Source organism: Ursus maritimus, unplaced genomic scaffold (assembly GCF_017311325.1).
Source record: "Ursus maritimus isolate PB19 unplaced genomic scaffold, ASM1731132v1 scaffold_10, whole genome shotgun sequence".
In the NCBI taxonomy this organism is placed as follows: Eukaryota; Metazoa; Chordata; class Mammalia; order Carnivora; family Ursidae; genus Ursus; species Ursus maritimus.
In genome coordinates, this window is record NW_024423344.1 from 2,655,127 (window position 1) to 2,676,309 (window position 21,183).

General features: G+C 35.5%; 1 protein-coding gene across 1 annotated transcript in view; it reads right to left on the minus strand.

Annotated features, from left to right (window-relative positions):
* XPO4 (exportin 4) overlaps window positions 1-21,183 on the minus strand; it is a 125,770-nt gene that overhangs the window by 25,537 nt on the left and 79,050 nt on the right. The window contains 5 exon segments of the mRNA XM_040621293.1: window positions 546-691; window positions 1,200-1,342; window positions 1,911-2,087; window positions 19,926-20,100; window positions 20,357-20,514. Of these exon segments, the coding sequence (XP_040477227.1) occupies window positions 546-691; window positions 1,200-1,342; window positions 1,911-2,087; window positions 19,926-20,100; window positions 20,357-20,514 (799 nt within the window).

Sequence of the window (21,183 nt, forward strand, 5' to 3'; positions counted from 1 at the left end):
TACCTTTTAATAATTTTCAGTAATATATTCTGTAAATGTAATAGGAACTCTTACTACTATCTCTATCAAAAGTCAGTATTTGGGAATGCCTTTTCAAAAATTAAGATTTTTTTCTCGATTATTTAAAATACAGAAACACTGATAATATGGTTACAAAAGAAGACCCTAAAAGTCAGACTGCCTAGATTTGCATTCTGGCTCCAAAAATTAATAGCAGTGTGACCATGGGCTAGTTTCTTAAAACTCTCTCAGCTTCTTCATTTTCAAGATGGGGATAATAATAATAACAATAATAAAACCTGATAATAGTACTAAATCAGTGGGCTGCAATGAATTCCACATAACACACTGGTTATGCAATAGGCATTAAATATACAAGTTAGCCAGTATTTTTTTAAAATGCATCCATAGCTCTATGATATACAGCAGCTGTATTCAAATGTATGCATGGACCTTTATTTTGAACACATGAAGCTCCTTTTAACATACGAAGTTTAAACTGCTCAGTTGGCAATTTACATTTTAAAAAGAAACAAACGACCAACCTGTAACTAAAATAAGCCAGTGAATATCTTCATACAGATCATCAAGCATTTTGTTGTCAATAGTGCCTGAACCAGGTGAAGCAAGTAATTGCTGCTGATGTCGTTGTAACTGACCATGGAGCCTTGTTACTCTTTCTTCTAATAAACTGGAAGAGGGGGGGAAAAAACCCAAAGCTTCATAAAGCTCAATAAGCAAAGATCTAGAACAACTCGTAATTTCCATTTATTAGACAACATAAATTAAGATGTTAGCGCAAAAACACATATATGAAAATATTATAGTACACAACTGTTCTCATAGCAATATAGGAACTGTGATTTATTGTTTATGACATAGAATTAAAACATCGCTTTACAAACAATCAAGGTTTACAACAGGCATTTGAAAACTGGTTATTCCAAGTTTTTATTGATATGGGTCAAATCATTTCTCATACCATGTTTTCCACAATCTCTCTGCCATCTATGCTGTAGTGCCTGGGCTCCAAATGTACAAGCCAAGGAATGCAATCATGAGTATGTTTCTGTCCATTTGTTCCAGTGTGCTGGGATACGGGGTGGGGGTGTTTAAAGTCTTTAAACACTTTATGTGCTGTCCAGGGAATTGTGAATAGAGAATATTTGCTCCATGGGGTTTCTTTGGACTGTGTGTACCTTGTCAGAAGAGGTATACAGTGTTCTGCAGCAATTCTTCCTAGCATTCCTACACTGGCTAGTTGATCTGAAAACTGGTCTCGATCATCCTCTTGAAGTTCACTTATTTCTTCTTCCTCACGAGAGGCCACACCATTGGCAGTCTATTATCAACGAAAGAAATAAAAAGTGAGGAACTGCATTCCTTTGTTCAATGAATTGTGTATTTCTGTTGCACTATAAAATAACTTTAGCACATCGCATGAAAAGGAGAGGTAGACAGAGCCAACCCAGTGGTCTAGGGCCTGCTATCTATCTATGATGACAACGCTAGTAGTTACAAAAGAAAGGGTGGAGGGAGACACAGAAGAGAAAGAAATGGAGGTTATTACCCCATGGTGCACATATATAAACACAGCAAACTGCACTCAAACCACCACCCACACCAGAGAATTTAACTTCTGTCACTGAAAAGATCTGACATCTTTAAGTCATTCGTATCACTGGACAACTAGGAAGACACAGGTGGGTAACTGAAAACTGAAGAGAAGAGGTGTAACTACAAAACATCAACTCATTTAGAAAATGGGGTAACTTTTGCTCTCTAATGCTCTCGGCAAATCTGAAGATGAACCTCCTAAATTTCTAGTCTTACACAATGTACAGTAGAATATAGACAAAACAAAGTTATGATGAAATAGATTTTTACTTACAATCTAGCTCAAAACTTACCAAATTCCTCGTGCCATCTGGAGCAGCGAGGTGGCACTGAATATAGGAATTGAAAACTTGAACTGCGTGTTGGGTAAAAAAGCCTTTATGGAAATGTTTGTCGTCTTGGACCAAAGTTAGCCAGGATTCTAGCAATTTGTCATATGCTTCCATGTATACCATGTCATCTTTATCAAGCTAAGAGAAAAGAACACTCATAAAACAAATGGCCAGAGAAATAAGATGGGAATTATAACAAGAGTTACAGAGTTATATGTACAAATTGTTTTATGAATTTTTCCTTTAGCAAAGGTTTCCAATTATTCAATAATCTAAAGCTAATTGAGCCCACTTTAAAATTAAACAAATATTGCAGTAAAAATGTACAAGCTTTTTGTTAAACCTTCTAACTTAATCTAAGTAATTCTTAAGCACAAAGGAATTAATGTTCACTTGTTTAGAAGACTGGCTGTTCAGTACTTTGTTGGAACATGTGCTTTTCAAATAAAAATCATATTAATATTTTTCCGTAGTCAAGAGAACTGTTAGAATAAAAATACTAAATGTGTACTTACTACACACTTTTAAATGATTTTAGAAAAAGTGAAGGATGATGAAAATAGACTGGCCTAATCAGCATATTTAAGAATATGTGGGGAGAACTTCATAGATGTTCCCTAACACTTTAGAACAAAAAAGAAAAACAAGGATAGGGCCTACACAGGAAGGAGTCTGGGGAGGATGCTGAGGCAGGAGGAACACCAGAAGCATGCGGACTCACAGAAACCAAAGTATGTGAGTACGAGGGTGGGGAAGCCAAGCAGACAGCAAGGAATATAGATTGGAATGGCACTAACAATTATGCAGGCTTGGATATTAAGTTTTTCACCATGTATAGGCTGTATCCTAAAATAACTTCAAAGTAAAGTATTCTGTCATATTGAGGAGGAAGAGTCTATACACAGAGATTAAGGATACCTCTATGGAGCCCAAAGTGTTTAATACTTAACATATCACTTAATTTTCTCACACTCTAACAAGAATCCACATCCTAATTTTGCCATCAATTACTGATCTGGGTACATAATTTAACCTATGTATTAATTTCTTCATCCACAAACTCACTAGATCACTATTCAATGAAACTCAGAATACTTAGTGTCAAGCACTACTGCTTAGTGCAGAAACTTAATGTACCCTTCTTTCATGCTTTCGAACTCAGTCCAACAGGGAAGAGCAAAAAGCAAACAAAAAATATCCTAAAGGCCATAAAGGATAAACATCATTTCAGGGTTTTTAACAACAGCATCTCTCATAAGAAATTTGTTATAAATTAAAGAATAGAGTTTTGAACTAGAGTTTGAACTACTCACCCTTAAAAGGTTTTGACATTTTGTTACCATGTTTCTGACATCTGTCACTAGGTAGTGAACCCTGGAACACTAAAGGTCAATAGGTCTAATTTATAACTTAGCTTTTCTGGTTTCTAAAGCAAACAGGCCCTCATCCTACAAAAACGGAACTCTGGAACCTTCACCAAAGATTATCATCTCAAACTGTTATTCTAGCAATTTGTCAATGACTCAAAAAAGAAAAGTAATGGAAGATCTATTTCAAGTATTCCAGATTACCCTGTACCCCCAGATCACAGTTATCTAAGCACCTATGTGAACTACTTCCGATGAACTGTGTTTTCTTATGCTTTCAGCTTTTATTAACCCACAGTATATTTAAAAACAAAACAAAACTAAAAAAAAAAAAAAAAAAGGCGCCATTTTCTGGGTAAAATGGCCCTTTTATTTATTTTTAAAGATTCATTTATTTATTTGAGAGAGTGCAAGCATAAACAGGCGCACGCAAGTGGGGGGAGAGGCAGGAGAGGGAGAGAGAAACTCAAATGGATTCCACACTGAGAGCAGAGCCCAACATGGGGCTCCATCTCATGACCCTGAGATCAGACCTGAGCCAAAACCAAGAGTCGGGACGCTTTAACTGACTGTGCCATCAAGGCATCCCTAAAATGGACCTTTTAAAACATATAAAAATTTTAAGTCCTTTTGTGAAAAGTTTACATAAGAATGGAGGAAAAATGAAAAGAATGTCATTAGATAAATTAATAAGGATTTAAACAGAGAAAACCCAAATTTTTACCACATAGTTACCTGGCCTTCAAAGTATATTTACCAAAAATGAGCAATTCTTTGAATGCAACCAACTGGAACTTATTCATCTTATGAATAGTTAATGCTTATTATTTGTGTTCTATAAAGTTGTCACAAACACTGAGTTAGTAAACAGGTTAGGTTCCTTCTCTAGTCACTACATTTTCTACCATGTCAAGGTGAATAAGATCAATGCATAACCCTGTTTCATGCATAACCTAGTTTTATGTGTCTGTTTACAGACACCTAATTTAATATATACTCTTCATTCACTAATAATGAACTACCAATACCACTATAACTTATCTCTGATTAAGCTTATGGGATTCATGTATTTGCTCCATAGGGCACCTCACAGCCATCTTGCACNCAGGAATGCTAGACAGCACTTCAACACAGCACTCAGAGGCCATCCCAAATAGTGAAATTATCCAGGCAGTCACTGCACAGGAAGAACTTCAGTATTTTTGGACAAAAATTGAGAATACCCCATTTCACACAAAAATGCAAAAAATGTAGCACTAGAGAACATGAAAGTTTGTTTACAATATGAAGGCTAAAACAGGAAGGCAGAGCATTTGCCTTGTTTGACCTCAGCTGGGAACAAGCATGTCAGGCAATTCCCATTTTTCATTAATCTCTGCATGTACATGTCCACAAATTATCGTGAGAGTGCCATGAGTGCTGATTCTGGGGTTACAAATAGCATGGGGGAGAATTTGCAAATAAGGAATTTGTGAATGAGGATACCGGTTCTTCTCGCTCAGGTATCATCAAAATGCAGTACACTTTTGAAAACTTTCATAGCTCATAATTTTTTGAAGGACAGCCATCCATATGCTTGGTTCCATAAATGCAAGAACATATTCATTAAGATTTATAAATACCTATGAAAATGATCAATTCAACCAAATTTTTTTCATTTCTACATCATTTATTTCTTTCCAACCATCTTTGTATATACTGCTTTCAGCACTAATACCATTATAAACTGTATTAAGTAAATTCTGTGGCACAAACATTAAAAAAATAAAGGAATACTGTCAACAATATGTGACAACTCAAACTCCTGCCACAAAATATCTGAAGTTTTTCCTGTGGAATGACTGACTGGATGAGAATGCCCTATTTTCCTGTTGTCCTTGGAAATACACTGTTTGCTCATGAGTTGATGAATTTGAAAAAATTTACCTAGGATATCATCAACTAAAACTCAATCTTTGATTTCACTTACACTATCAATTTTATCATCATTATTAGAGCTTAGCATGCTATCTTTTTACATTCATCTTCTAATTTGTTTTATCACTGTAAATTGTCTTATTCTGGCAATTTCCTCCTCTTTGTTACTATGGGCAGAAAAGAAAAAATTCTGAATTCCGAACAGGATCCAATGAAACAAAACAAAACAAAAAAGAAAGAACTTAAATGAAACTGAAAATCTAGACGCTGGTGGTATACAGAGGGTTAAAGAATGTCGTAAAAAATAGCCAAATAAAATCTGTTCAAGCATCATCTGTTATCATGGGGCTGAGGATTCCACATCATTCACTGCCTCCTTTATAAAGCTTTGCAAGATATTTTTTTTCTACCTTTAGTTTTTCCTTAATATTAGAAAGAATTCCTCTGAGGAGCACGTGTGCTTCCTCTTTTTGCATGAGATCCTCTTAAGGAACCTTATCTCCCATCCCATTTTAAGTCTTTCAAATTCAAATCTAAAGAGTCAAATTTATTATTACATACAAAAGTAAGCTTCTAGCTTGCATATCACAATTGCTCTTTTTCTCTAATCTTGACTTTCTACTCTTATTGCTGATTGTTTTTTGCAAGTTTTAAAAGATTATTTTAAATGGCACCAGAAATCTTCTATGAAACAAAGGTTATTTTCAACTGCTATGCTTATCACCTTCCCTCTTTCCCTCTAGATCATGGACACTCTTCTAACCTCCCTGATTAGTGGAAGAGCAGCTGTGAAGAGTGGCCTAATGTAGAACAAGAAAACATTTGAAGGATTAACTGAATGTGAAACTGACTTAAGAATGTCTACTTATCAGCAGAGTAACATGGTGATTTGTATTAAGAATGTTTGCTGCAGCATTAAACTCATGCCAACAAATTTATGAACCATTTCCCTAATTATGATTTCTAACACTATTTTAATGACATGAAAAAATGCTCATAATAATATAATGATTTTGTTTTTATTTAAGTCTAATTAGTATGCCTTAAAATTTGGAAAAATACATTAAAACATTAATAGTAAGTTTCAGAAGGTGAAACTACAAGTGATTTGGTTTACTTCATTAGTCAAAAAAAAAAGATTTAAAAACAATTGAGTATTATTGTCCATAATACCAATACCAATATCAAAATATTGAGTATTAAATGTCCATAATTTGAGGGGGAAAAAGGTATTTATAACCTTAAGTGTGAATAAAGACATGCCAAGAAAGTGATAAGTAATGGGATTTTTGAAGAATTTTAATTTTTATGCACTGCTTGAATTACTTTTATCAATTAGCATATTCCATTTTCACATTAAAATTGTATTCTGAAATGATAGTAGTAACAAAATTAAAATTGTAACTGTGAAGAAAAAAGTGGAAGTAAAAACTTATCTTACAAAAAAAGGGACACACTCTTAGTATTTGGATCAAAAAAGAAAAAAGAAAACCTGAATACTCCCACAACTAACCATTTAAAATCTTTAGTACGTTTTAATCCTTCTCCAAAAGAAAATACCAGGCTCAGCAGATTTACAGGTGAGATCTAGTGAACTAGTAAAAAAACAAAGCAAAACAAAAAACAAAACAACTAATCTTATACAAACTGATCCAGAGAAGAGAAAAAAATGTGTTAGAGAGTGACCTGTGGAGCTGTTGTAATTCTGACAACGAACAAATCCAGCCGTTCATAAAAAGCCATGATACATGATCATCCAGTTGGGTTCAACTCAGAAATGCAAGGGTAATTTTACCATTAGAAATATCCATAAAAGCAATTCAGTTCATAACAGATTTAGCAGAAATGCATTTAATATCTAATACTCAATCATATTTTACAAAAACCTATTAGCAATTCTGATAAAGAATAGCTCAAAAATCTAGAGCAAACATTATTCCTAATGATGAACCAGAAAAGATGTCTTCTGTTACCTATTCAACACTGTACAATAAGAAAAAGACATGTATTATACTGTAAGAGAAAAAATACAGATTGTGAAGTCTGAAAAGCAAAATTATCATTATTCACAGATGATATAATTGTCACAGAAGACTAAACAGATTCTAAAGACAAAATATTAGAACCAGTAAGAATTTAGAAAGGTTAGTAAATACCAGATCAATATACAAACACCAACTGCATTCTTCTATGCCAGCAGCAACCTGAAAAATTAAGTTTAAAAAAGATACTATTTACAATAGTAACAAAAACATAAGGTACTAAAAAATGTATTCCTTTAAATGAATTAGGGGTGACTGGGTGGCTTAGTTGTTAAAGCATCTGTCTTCAGCTCAGGTCATGATCCCAAGGTCCTGGGATCGAGCCCGGAGTCGGGCTCCCCAGGGAGCCTGCTTCTCCCTCTCCCACTTCCCCTGCTTGTGTTCCTTCTCTCGCTGTCTCTCTCTGTCAAATAAATAAATAAAATCTTTTAAAATAAAAAAAATTTTTAAAAATAAAGACAATGAATTAGAGAAATACCAGATTTACGGATAGAGTTAATATTGAGAGATATCCATTCTTCACTAAAGATTCCCCATAATCCCTACCACAATCCAACTTAACAAATTCACAAATTTCATATGGAAGAACTGACATATTTATATGGAAGAAAAGCCAAATACATCCAAGACTCTTCTGAAGAACTGGAAGGGAGTCGGGGTGAGGTGGGAGCATGTCCTATCAAATACCTAGACATCCCCTTAGAACAAAGCGAAATATAGGTGCAGAAATAGACACCTGACTGATGGAAGTGATTAGAGGACTCAGGAAACAGCCACTTTTATGTGAAAACTAGATATATGACAGCAATAGTCCTTTAAATCATTTAGAAATGAAGGGCTATTCAGTAAATGTGGCTGGCAGCAAAAGAAACCAGCAACAAAATGAAAAGACTACGGAATGGGAAAAAATATTTAGAAACCATAAATCTGATATGGGAGTAATATCCAAAAAATATAAAGAATTTATAGAACTCCATAGCAAAAAAACCCAATAATCCAATTTAAAAATGAACAAAGGACCTAAATAGACATTTTTCCAAAGAAGATATAAGAATGACCAACAGGTACATGAAAAGATGCTCGACATCACTAGTCATTAGGGAAATGCAAATCAAAATCAAAAAGGAGACATCATTTTACGCCTGTGAGAATGGCCATCATCAAAAGGACAAGAGATAATAAATAATGGCATGGATTAGGAGAAAAGGGAACCCTTGTGCATTGTTGGTAGGATCGTAAATTGGAGCAGCCACTATGGAAAACAGGACGGAGGACCCTCAGAAAATTAATAGAATTACCATTTGATCCAGCAGTTCTACTTCTGGGAATATATCCAAAGGAAATAAAAACTCAAAAAGATAATCTGCAACCCCACATTCACAGCAGCATTATTTACAACAACCAAGACATGGAAACAACCTAAGTGTCCATTAATAGATAAATAAATAAATTGTGGTATATAATATATACACTGGAATATTTTTCAACCGTTAAAAAAAAATCAGGAAAACCCACCATTTATGACAAAATGGATGGACCCTGAAGGCATTATGCCAAGTGAAATAAGTCAGAGAAAGATAAATACTGATCTCACTTATATATGGAACTAGAAAAAGAAGAACAACGACAACAACCCCACCAAACTCAGAAAAACACATCAGATTTGTTCTACCAGAGGTGGGGGTGAGAGGGAGAAATTGGTTAAAAGTGGTCAAAAGGCGGGGCGCGCCTGGGTGGCTCTGTCGTTAAGCGTCTGCCTTTCGCTCAGGGCGTGATCCCGGCGTTATGGGATCGAGCCCCACATCAGGCTCTTCTGCTGGAAGCCTGCTTCTTCCTCTCCCACTCCCCCTGCTTGTGTTCCCTCTCTCGCTGGCTGTCTTTCTCTGTCAAATAAATAAATAAAATCTTAAAAAAAAAAAAAAGTGGTCAAAAGGCACAAACTTTCAGTTATAAGATAAATAAGTTCTAGGGAAGTAAGGTACAACATGATGACTACAGTTAACACTGTTGTGTGATATATGGGAAAGTTGTTTGAGTAGATCCTAAGAGTTCTCATCACAAGGAGAAAATTTTTTTCTTTTTATTGTATCTATGAGATGATGGATGTTAACTAATAAACCTATTATGGTGATCATTTCACACATGTGTAAATCAAACCATCATGCCGTACATCTTAAACTTATACAGCAACGTATGTCAACTATTTCTCAATAAAAATGGGGAAAATACAAATATAAATAAATAAAAATCTGTTATCCATATGAAAAAAAGGGAAATTGGATCCCTACTTAATACCATATTCAAAATTAAAGTCTAAGATGGTAAAGTCATGAAAGGTAAACTTTTAAAACATTTAGAAGAAAACACAGGAAGAGTAGTTGTCTGAAACAAGGAACTAATAATGCAAATCATTTTTAAAAGTAATTTCTACACCCAACATGAGGTTTTACCTCACAACCCCGAGATCAAGAGCCGCATTGCTCTACTGACTGAGCCAGCTAGGCACCCCTAATAATGCCAATCATAAAAGAAATGACAGTAAGTTCAACTATACTAAGATGAAGAACATTAGTTCATCAAAAGATATCATAGAGTCTAAATGCAATATGATATTCAGGATTGGATTCCAAAACAAAAATGAGTGATGGAAAATTAGTGGAATCCAAATAAAGCATGTAAGTTTAGTTAGTAATAATGGTTTAGTTAGTAATAATGCATCCAATGTTAATGTCTTAGTTTTGACAAATGTAACATCGTTATATAACATGGTAAAATTAGAGGAAACTAGGTAAAGGGTACTGTCTTTGCAACTTTTCTGTAAACCTAAAATTATTCCAAATTAATAATAATAAGAAAGATACCATAAAGTGAAAAGAAGAGCCACAGAACTGGGAGGGTAGACCTGCAACAAATAACTGACAAAAAATTAGGGTACAGAATATATAAAGAATTTCTACAAAACAGTATGAAAAAGACAACCTGATAGGGAAATGGGCAATGGACTGAACAAGCATTTCAAAGGAATAACCACGGGAATCAGATATATATGAAAAAATGCTCAACATTACCAGCACCTTAATTATATAAATTAAGACCATGTCGTGTACTTACAAGTTTGGCAAAACTGTGATGGTGAAGACATGGATCAATGAAACTCACACACATCACTGCTGAACATGTAATTGGTCCCATCAGTTCAGAAACAATTTGGAACTACCTTGTAAAACTGAACATTTACATATCTTATCAACCAAAAATTCCATTTCTAGGTTTAGGCCTTAAAAAAGCTCTCATGAATGTATGCTAGGAAACACAGAAGTATGTTTACTGTAATGCTGTTTGAAGTGGCAAAAAAGGGAACCTCAAAAGTTCATTTACAGCAGAATGGAGAAAAATTGTGGTATAACACTCACACAATGATATATCTTATATGTAGAAATGATCAAAATTTCTAAAGCAAGAGAATGACAACATTCAGAACAGTGGTCACTTCTCTTGCAGGGGTGGAAGTGGGGAGAAGCTGGGGTCATGGGATTGGGATGAGTACACTGGTACCATCGACTGCAGTACTGGTGATGTTCTTGGGTTGGCTCATGGATTCACTCATGATCTGACGTTTTAGCACAACGTATTTTATATTTTGCCTGTATCAAATATGACATAATAAATAAAATCATCTACAGTGGTTTTGAGGACTAAAGAAAAGATCTATAAAATGAACAAACACAGTGCTAAATGGTCATGCACAGTGCTCAATGTGTTATTAGCAGCAGGAAAAAAGGGTGGTTTTATTCCTTCAACAAAATATATTGAATGCTAAGAGCAAAGCACTAGACTAGAGAGATGAATAAAATAGTTTCTTCCCAAAGAAACATCTGTGGCCTGTTTATATACTTAACAAAGCACGTGCTTTGCAGACATCATTTGTTAAGTCTTAACAGTTTATCTTGCCAAAATAAACAGACTGGTAACATATCGTAAGAGGAACTTATGGAATAGCATCCTCTGACCTCCAGGATTTCAAAAGGAAGAAGCAGGACATTTTCTTAAAGCTATTTTTGTTGTTCTTTAGTACATATGTAATGAATGTTATCATAGTTTAATTATTCATATATAGAAAAGTACAAATAAGATGTAAAAGCCTTAGAAGTTTTTATATTATTGAAAGAGCAATAATCCCTCCTATAAAGCCCTGATATTAGACAAGGCAGAAAACCAGACTGTAAGAGCCCCTATTAGATGGTAATTTAAATTAAGAACTAAAAACTTCTAAAGAGCCTTCTGGTTCCTTCTGAATACCAATACAAGTAACACATCAGGCAAAGTGTGAGAAATTTGGCTGATGACAATTGGCAACTAAATCTTTCAGTCTAATCACAGAGAACCGAAACCTAACCAAGTGCTTTTTCATAATACTTTGGCGCTGCTCCATGGCCACACTGGCCAACACCCAGCAGCCAAGCCAGAGCACGTGCACAGGGATGACGAAGGAGTCCAAGCTAGACACTATGTGCTCATGCCCTAAGTATTGTCAGGCCTGCTGCCAGAAAGTCTTTGGAGAGGGGCTTAGAGCTTATGAGACTACTTGACCCCACTTTACTCCATTTGGGAATGGAGGGTGAAGAAGGTAATCAAACTATGATAACAGCACTTACATTTCAATGCTCATAATTAACTTAGAAGTGTATAGAGGAGTGAATCTGGAGCCCTTCGGCCATAGAAAAATATCTTTTTTTATGTCTGTGTGAATGTAAAAAAAATAGTGGTTATTTATGAAGTTGCTGCTAAATGAAGCTTTCTAAAATAAAGATGTATATGTGAATCTGCTCCCCCCTTTTGACACTGAATTGAATTTCAGAAATTAAAATCCAACATTATTATTTGATTCCAACTATATGACATTCTGAAAAAGGCAAAAACTATGGAAATAGTAGAGGCTCCTGGGTGGCTCAGTCGGTTATGCGTCTGCCTTCGGCTCAGGACGTGATTCCAGGTTCCTGGGATCGAGCCCCACATTAGGCTCCTTGATCAGCAGGTGCCTGCTTCTCCCTCTCCCTGCTGCTCCCCCTGCTTGTGCTCTCTCTGTCAAATAAATAAATAAAATGGTTTTTAAAACCCCCAAAACTATGGAGATAGTAAAAAGATCAGTGATTGCCAGGGGTAAGGTAAGGAGGTGGAGCACAGAAGATTAAGGCCCTGAAACTATCCTGTATGATACTGTAATGGTGAATACACATCATTGCCCATTAGTCAAAATCCACAGAACATGTAATACCAAGAGTGAATTCTAATGTGAACTATGGACTTTGGGGGATAAGGATGTGTCAGTCCTGGTTCATCAACTGTAACAAATGTTTACCACACTCGTGGGGGGATGTTGATAGTAGGGGAGGCCCTTTGCATTTGTAGGAGTAGGGGGGGAGGGATGGGATATGGGAACTCCGATGTTCCATTCAATTTTGCTATAAATCTAAAACTGTTTTAAATAATAAAGTCTGAGTGTACGTATACCTAATATCAGATACTGTAAAAGTACATAAGATAACTCTTGCATTGAAAATACATCTCATGCTAGAGTAGTTCTAAATTTGATTGTTATGCTATAAACAACTCCAAATCTACTCCTAACTACTACAGGACTACGGTTACTATCAGATATTTAAGTATGATCCATCCCACTACAATAGAGCTTTTTTCTACGAACAGCAAATAACCAACATGAGAACTCCAAAAATTGTCCATGAAATTGAAAAGCTCATTCTTTGATCATCAGTATTTTCTTCATATGTAAACATAAATTACATGAGTTAGTAAAAAAAAAAAAAGCATATGATTCAGACATAAAAAATGAAGTAAGATGGATATGGATAATTCATTCTCACACAGAAAATTTTATTTCTAAGGAATAATCTTTAAGAAGTTTCTTAACCTGGGATGCCTGGGTGGCTCAGCTGGTTAAGCCTCTGCTTTTGGCTCAGGTTATGATCCCAGGGTCCTGGGATCAAGACCCGCATCGGGCTCCCTGCTCTGCGGGGAGCCTGCTTCTCCCTCTCCTGCTCCCTCTGCTTGTGCTTTCTATGTCAAATAAATAAAATCTTAGGGGGGAAAAAAAAAGAAGTTCCTCAACCTGGTTTAACTTTGCGTTCCATATTTCTGGCCTGAGGCTGCTGCTACTATATTCCTCTTTACAAGGACTTGGGAGTGAAAACAAATTAAACAATCAGAGATTGTAGAGGCTAGGAAAAAGTGCCAAGAACACCAACCAGAAGTTCACTAGCAGTGTTCTATTGCAGACATGATGAAAATATCATTTGGCAGAAGTAACTGATGAGACAAAAACGTGCCTGCGATAAAAGAAGGGAGAGAAGAAAACTCCAAGTAAATGTAAGAATAAAAAAAGGTTCTATCGATATACTATTTCTTAATCTGGAGGTTGGTATACAGTTGTTCATTTTATAATTTTTTATAACTTTTATATACATATGAAATTTTTTACTTTATATGAATGAAATACTTCACAGTAAGTTTAAAATTTATAGGCACTGGCACAACCCCCAAGTCCAATGACAGATCAAATAATATATGTAGTGCACAGTGTAAAGTATTAATAAGAAAGGACATACAAAAGATTAAAGACTCAAAGAACTCTATTAGTTTATGCTATTATTCATCTGTTGGAAGAATTTAGATTCTTTTCCTGGTGTAGCATTATTTAAGGCAAATATGGAAATATAGATAAAACCACAGAAATGTCACAAATAAAATTTCACGAACTCTACTTAAAAATTTAGAAGTCTTTGGGTGTTAAATGCAAAAGGAATTAATTCCCTTATTTTTTTTTTCTTCTAGCTAGTCCTAAAGGCAAAGAATTAATTTAACTTCAGCATACCTATGCAGCTGACAGTATTCCTGGCTTCTAAAAGACCCCAAGAGAAATTGATTTAGTGGACAAGTATTGCAGCTGTTAGAAGAATCCTATAGATAGATCACTGGGGGGAAAAAATCTGCCCCCATAAAAACACCAAGAGCCTGAGTTGCAATTTTCAGAGTTTTTAAACATTACAAATTCTTCAATATACTTTCTTCCTTTTAAAAATGCATATGAATTTTCAAATTCTTTTTTTTTTTTAAAGATTTTATTTATTTATTTGACAGAGATAGAGACAGCCAGCGAGAGAGGGAACACAAGCGGGGGGAGTGGGAGAGGAAGAACCAGGCTCATAGCAGAGGAGCCTGATGTGGGGCTCGATCCCAGAACGCTGGGATCACGCCCTGAGCCGAAGGCAGACGCTTAACCACTGTGCCACCCAGGCGCCCCTGAATTTTCAAATTCTTAATACTAAGAATGTATATGCATCAATCACCATGCTTGGCACATGGCAAGTATCAATAAATATTTATGGAATTGAATTAATCTAGCAATAATGCTCATGGGCCAACATCTCAGGGACTTGTCTGGCTTATAAGGGGTAGAGGGCAATCCCTTTTTTCTGCCTTACTCTAGTGTTCAATTTGAACCCCTGGCACATTAGATCTGGTTATGCTTCTAATGCTAATAATACTGTTTTAAACAATACAAAGGATACCAAATGGAACAACAGTTATGACAGTAGGTAAGCTTTACTCTCAACCAACTATACTCCACCTCAAGTGCAAGAATTCTGTAAAAACATAAACACTGGTTCTGTGCTATGAGCACAGCAAATTGAGAAAACCAGAGGTGACTCATACACAAGTCAGGAAAACACTGCATTGGTAAAATTATGATCCAAAGGATTAAATAAAACAGTGAAATTATTTTTTAAAGACTTCTTTAAATAAGAATCTTTATTTAAGGTGTAATAGTAGCCCATTTTCTTCCAAATACCCTAATAGAGGTAAAGCTGTTAGTATTAAAAAGAAGTATACTTTAAACGTGCACGGTTTAAAATATATTAATGCACCTCATCTAATTCTTTTTTTAAACTCTTTCAAGCAGATGAAATGAATGCACATAATGGGGCTGGACAGCTGTCTTGCTCTCTACAGTATCACCAATTTATTCTTTCCTGGCCATCAGAACGACTGGGTGGGGAGGTTGGCATGGCTTCTCAAACAGTCCCATCCTCTTGTGAGTTAAGGGGCAAGGCTGATGACATGTGTATATTGTACGGACATCGCCATGCCAGCAAGTGAGTTAATAGCTTTCCCTCTTATCACTGAAATATCCCAAATTTATGCTTCCCACTTCCCAATTTCAATTTATAATTTGGCTTCAATGCTTTCCTTTTCACTACATCTCCTCTCCACAAAGTAATTGTCCACTGAGCCAGAGAAAACAGATTTTGAATGAAGAATGCTGAACTTCACATGTACTCACTCACCCAGCAAACTGCAAAGTTACTTAACCATGTTACACTCTATAACCACTTCCTAACAACTTTATCAAATATCTTTCTCTTTACTGTCTTGCCCTGCCGGTCTTGAGCTTACAGATGTACTACAACTAAAGTTTTTTTTTCTTTTTTTTCTTTTTTTTTTTTTTTTAAAGATTTTATTTATTTATTCGACAGAGATAGAGACAGCCAGTGAGAGAGGGAACACAAGCAGGGGGAGTGGGAGAGGAAGAAGCAGGCTCATAGCAGCGGAGCCTGATGTGGGGCTCGATCCCATAACGCTGGGATCACGCCCTGAGCCGAAGGCAGACGCTTAACCGCTGTGCCACCCAGGCGCCCCTAAAGTTTTTCTTTCTTGGGGCGCCTGGGTGGCTCAGTCACTTAAGTTAAGTGTCTGCCTTCGGCTCAGGGCGTGATCCTGGTGTTGTGGGATCGAGCCCCACATCAGGCTCCTCTGCTGGGAGCCTGCTTCTTCTTCTCCCACTCCCCCTGCTTGTGTTCCCTGTCTTTCTGGCGGTCTCTCTCTCTGTCAAATAAATAAATAAAATCTTAAAAAAAAAAAAAAAGTTTTTTTTTTTCTTTCTTTAAAGATTTTATTTATTTATTTGCTAGAGAGAGCACACAAGAGGGCGAGCGAGCAAGAGCACAAGCAGGGGGAGCAGCAGACAGACGGTGAAGCAGGCTCCCTGCTGAGCAAGAAGCCTGATGCCAGACTCGATCCCAGGACTCTGGGATCATGACCTGAGCCAAAGGCAGCCGCTTAACTGACTGAGCCACCCAGGCGTCCCTAAAGCTTTTTCTTTACAAAGTATACCTACCACCACCTCCTTTACATACCCACCCAGAAACACACATACACTTCATACATTCCAAGGTTTAAGCGTCATGCTTGGCTGCTCTACTCAATTAACTGAACAAGTTATGTGGCTCCCACTGAGGGCTGAACTTAAAATTTTCTATTGACAAAAGAAACCAGGAAACAAACTAGAGTTATAGAGTTCAAGTCATAGTCTCTTCAAATTTCATTGCATTGATTCAAATGGATGTACCAGTATTATAAACATTTTATAAAACAATTGATACAACATGAACAATTATTTTGTTAGAACTTGAATTTTTAAGGCAATGGTTCCATCTTTACAGTCATTCTCACCTCTTCAGTCCAGCAATAGACAATATCTGATTTCTGGGGTGCAATGAAAAAATTCTTGGCTTCAGGAAGCCTCAAGTAATACCAGGAAATTTTAACAGCCAACAGAACTTGGCTGAAGATTGGAATTACTCTTTTTGAGCACAGACTTTCAGTTCACTGCAAGTTGAAGAGCAGTCATAAATAACTGTCTTCACACACAGGCTAAAGCCACGAAGCAAAGACACGTTACATGAAATGCACATTAGTATCACAAATTTCTCTTCCCATGGAGATTTTTTTTTCTTGCTACAGCCACATAATCACCATCGGAGGCATACACTTCTAAAAAAGGAGACAATCTATATGTATTCCTAAATAAATACAGTTTTGAAAAAAATACTCTCACAGTAACACGTAAGTGTATATGCTGAAACTCTTTTCCTATTGGGGCAAAAAAAAAAAGCCCTCCCTCGCTATTAGAGTGAAACAAAACATTTCACAAAATTAAAATTGTAAAGAAAAGTAATATAAAACTACTGGTTTGCACAAAACTCAAGAACTTGTCTTCCCTTGGTAAGACAGTGTACACAACACAGGCTCTCAATAAGTGCTATTATTATAAAGATTCATTTTTATCATTATTATTCCACATTTTATTATACATACTGTAAGGCACTTCCATATAGTTAATCCACTCCACAGAACATGAGAGGAATTATTATTCTACCTATATCGATATGCTCAAAAAGGTTAAGCAATTTGTTCAAAGTTCTGTAGTTCATAATTACTTGGCTCATGAAAGTACTGTCTCCTTCCAACATTCATGATCTTTCTGTATCATGCTGACTCTCAAAGCGGTTTTTTTTTAAATGTCTCAATTTTTCTACTTTTACTTAAAAGATCATTTTTTGAATGCATTTTTCCATCTGAGGTCAACAACTATGTATTATGTACTAGTACTACAATCACTGGGTGCCCAAGGAAACAAAAGATGATGTGACCTGTGTCCCAGAACTTCCACTATGGTTTGGCTAGATTTGTTCATGTATTTTGGTATTACATGCACATTCCCCAGGCTCCCCTCCCCCAGCACACATAAGATATAATGAAAACCACACAAGGTTAAGATGACATTTAGGAGGATTTGTTTAGTCTTCCGGCAACTCATCCTGAGGGGCTCCCTCTTAGCCCTCAACTTCACCAAACCTCGCCTATCTGGATACTCTAATACAGAGCTTTAGACAAATCCTTCCCCCTTTGCCTTTTTAAATAGGTAACCAATATTTTTATCAATTTAAATTCAATTAATTAACATAGAGTATATTAGTTTCAGAGGTAGACAACCAATTTTTTTTAAAGATTTTATTTATTTACTTGACAGAGAGCAGGAGAGAGAGAGAGAGCACAAGCAGAGGGAGAGGGAGAAGCAGGCTCCCCATTGAGCAGGGAACCTGATTCAGGGCTCAATCCCAGGACTCGGGGATCATAACCTAAGCCGAAGGCAGACACTTAACCAACTTACCAATGCCCAGGCGTCCCAGTAAACAATTATTTTTAAAACCATTTTTAAACCTCATAAACAGATCAATTAAAAGAAATTAATTAAAATGAATGAAAAAATAACTTTTCTTAAATGAAATCCATTAGGTATATCATATCTACAGCACACCTTCTTGCGAAACAAGCAAAATATACATCAACTCTGAAAGTGTACCTAGGCTGTATACTCTAAAATTTCTCTATCAATCTTGACAGAAAAATTGTTTTCCAAGTTGTCAGTCTCCTGGTCAAAATAAATGAATTCTAAACTTAAAATCTGCAAACAAGAATGTTATGTATCTTCCAGCAATTCTTCTATAAAATGTTTAGGAACTTCCTTAACCCACAAAAAGAAACTAAAAAATTGCTGTGTTTCTAAATATGTAATCAACATACTGTTTAATCCACCTGGTTTAGAAGACAGAACAAACAAACCGAGGGGGGAGAAAGTACAATGAAACCATGTTAAATGAAACCTGAAATTTGTGATAATTTCAAAGGGGTTTGAATCAAGCTTGAATACTTAAAATTTCCTGGTATTTCCATGCTCAGAACATAATTTTTCCCCCTGAGAGATACAAATCTCACATATGATGCCTTTAAAGTTCTATTCCCCTACTACCTACATTTTTTCCCAACACACAAATATCTGCCTGACCTGGTTCCTTTCCTCATCAAACCACTGCAGTGTCCAACTACATAAATCATTCTCAAGTTCTCTATCTTCTGATCACCCCTAAAGGGATATGAAAACTCACACAGATGTTGCCAGACCCCCAACAAAACAACTCAGTTAGGATTTAACATAAAATTCAAACAGGTTATCTACAAATATTCTTTTTACATACAACCGTTGAAAAAAATCCACATTTTGATTCATAAAAAGAAAAATTAGTTTCAACAATTTAAGAACCACTGCAGAGGAAAAAATCAATTATTTCCCATGATTAATGTAGTTATTCACAGTAAGCATTATAAACACAGCTGTGTTGTCAAGGAGTTTTAGTTTCCTAAATTAAATTTTGTATTTGGAAAATATACATTCAAAAACTTGTACCAAAAAAACACCTTTAGTACTGTTATTGATCTTAAAGAAAATTAAATTCTACCAAGATATACTGTTAAACCACAGCATCAAAAAAATTAAAGAGTACAGCCTAATCAAAACCAGCATGGTTACAATTTTTGAACCAAATTATATTTATATAATTTCTGGGTAATTCCAAAATTTTTTAATCCTCAAAAAAAAATACAAAATACTATATTAGCAGCTTTTAAACTTAAAATTTTCATTGTTAAAATGGGCTTGCAACATAATTCTTAATATAGTCACTTCATTCCATTTCTTACATTCAGACATTCAATTACCTCAAAATTAAAATCTTAACACCAATAAGTTTAATCTATTAAAGTGATTTTAATCCACAAGATTTTAAAAGTGATGTTTCTAAACACAGATTACAAATAATTTGCACATATAAGCAAAAATGCAAGTTTAACAATAGCTAGCACTTGCTTAATTACTTGTCATGAGAAATGCTGCAGAGGCACAGCAAATTTCCTTGTAAAAAACGGACACATTTTATTTTAGAAAAGGCACTCACCACTTCTTCCAATGCAGCACTTCGCCCAAAAGAACAAGTGAGGTGTGTGAGGCAGTTAACAAAGGACGAGAAAAGTTCATTTGGAATGGCAGTTAAAACATTTCGAGGGAACACAGTTATCAGGTTGCTGATAATGCTGGAGATTCCCACAGCTTCTGAATCTTCTATTTCAATTCTACAAATCAAGTAATGAGTATTATTAAGTGGCAGTAGAAAAAAAGTCCCAAAACCTCATTTCCAAACATGCAAATATTATCACCCATTCATTTTTAAAGGCGTGTCTCTGTGTATTAATTTCAAATTACCCATATAAATATACTTCAAAATATAAACAGGGAAAAAAATTACTAGTTTCTTTTTCTCCTCTAATGTTAAACATAAAGAAAAAACTGAAAGTTCCTTCTTCAGTTATAAAGGGCAAGTATACCTACCCATTGATAGTATTCAGTAATCCCTCAATGAAGTGTGCTAGATAATCAACTTGTGATCCTTCATCGGGGAAGATGGGTCCATGAAGAGAAGCTAACTGGGCAAGGCACTGAAGAGAATCTTGTGCCATATCTGAATCTTCTCTGATTTTTCGATGTACCTGTTAGAAAGAATTACTAATCCATAAAAATAAATTCTTCTTTTGTAAGGGTCACGTGTCTATCATGCCGAATGAGGTAAGAGAAAAATTCACTGTAGCTGGTTATTTCTAGAAAATTAATTCCTGAACTTAACTAAATTTGAAAATTGTCCCTCAGTCCCCTTTACATTATAGGCCATGATTTTAAACTTGTCAAGTAATTTTTAACTGAGGGCTACCTACATTTTGAAAATTGAACTGTCTCCAGCATGTTATGACAAAGAGAGAAACAGATGCCAGCCAGTCAGACATACTGCTTCTTCTAAAAACAGCAACAACGACAGTCATCTGTATTATGCTAACTATGCCTAGCTACAGCTTCTTGCTAAAGTTAGCAGACAAGTTCAATCAAGAGTATATAGATGCTGCTTTAGCAGAAGTAAACAGTTGCACACTTACAAAACCAATATACCTTTCAATCCCTAGACATTCACTCATTCAACCAGTATATAAGCACACTCTTTCATTACTCTGAGATTGCCCACAATTTGTTTGAATTTCATTTTATCCTGTATCATTGCTGTTAATAATGGCTAAAATTTTTAAATTTTATTTAAATTATATTTAAGTCCACTTTAAACCTCATCTAGATCTCATCTCAATGATGCAATACTGATGTGAAACACCTGG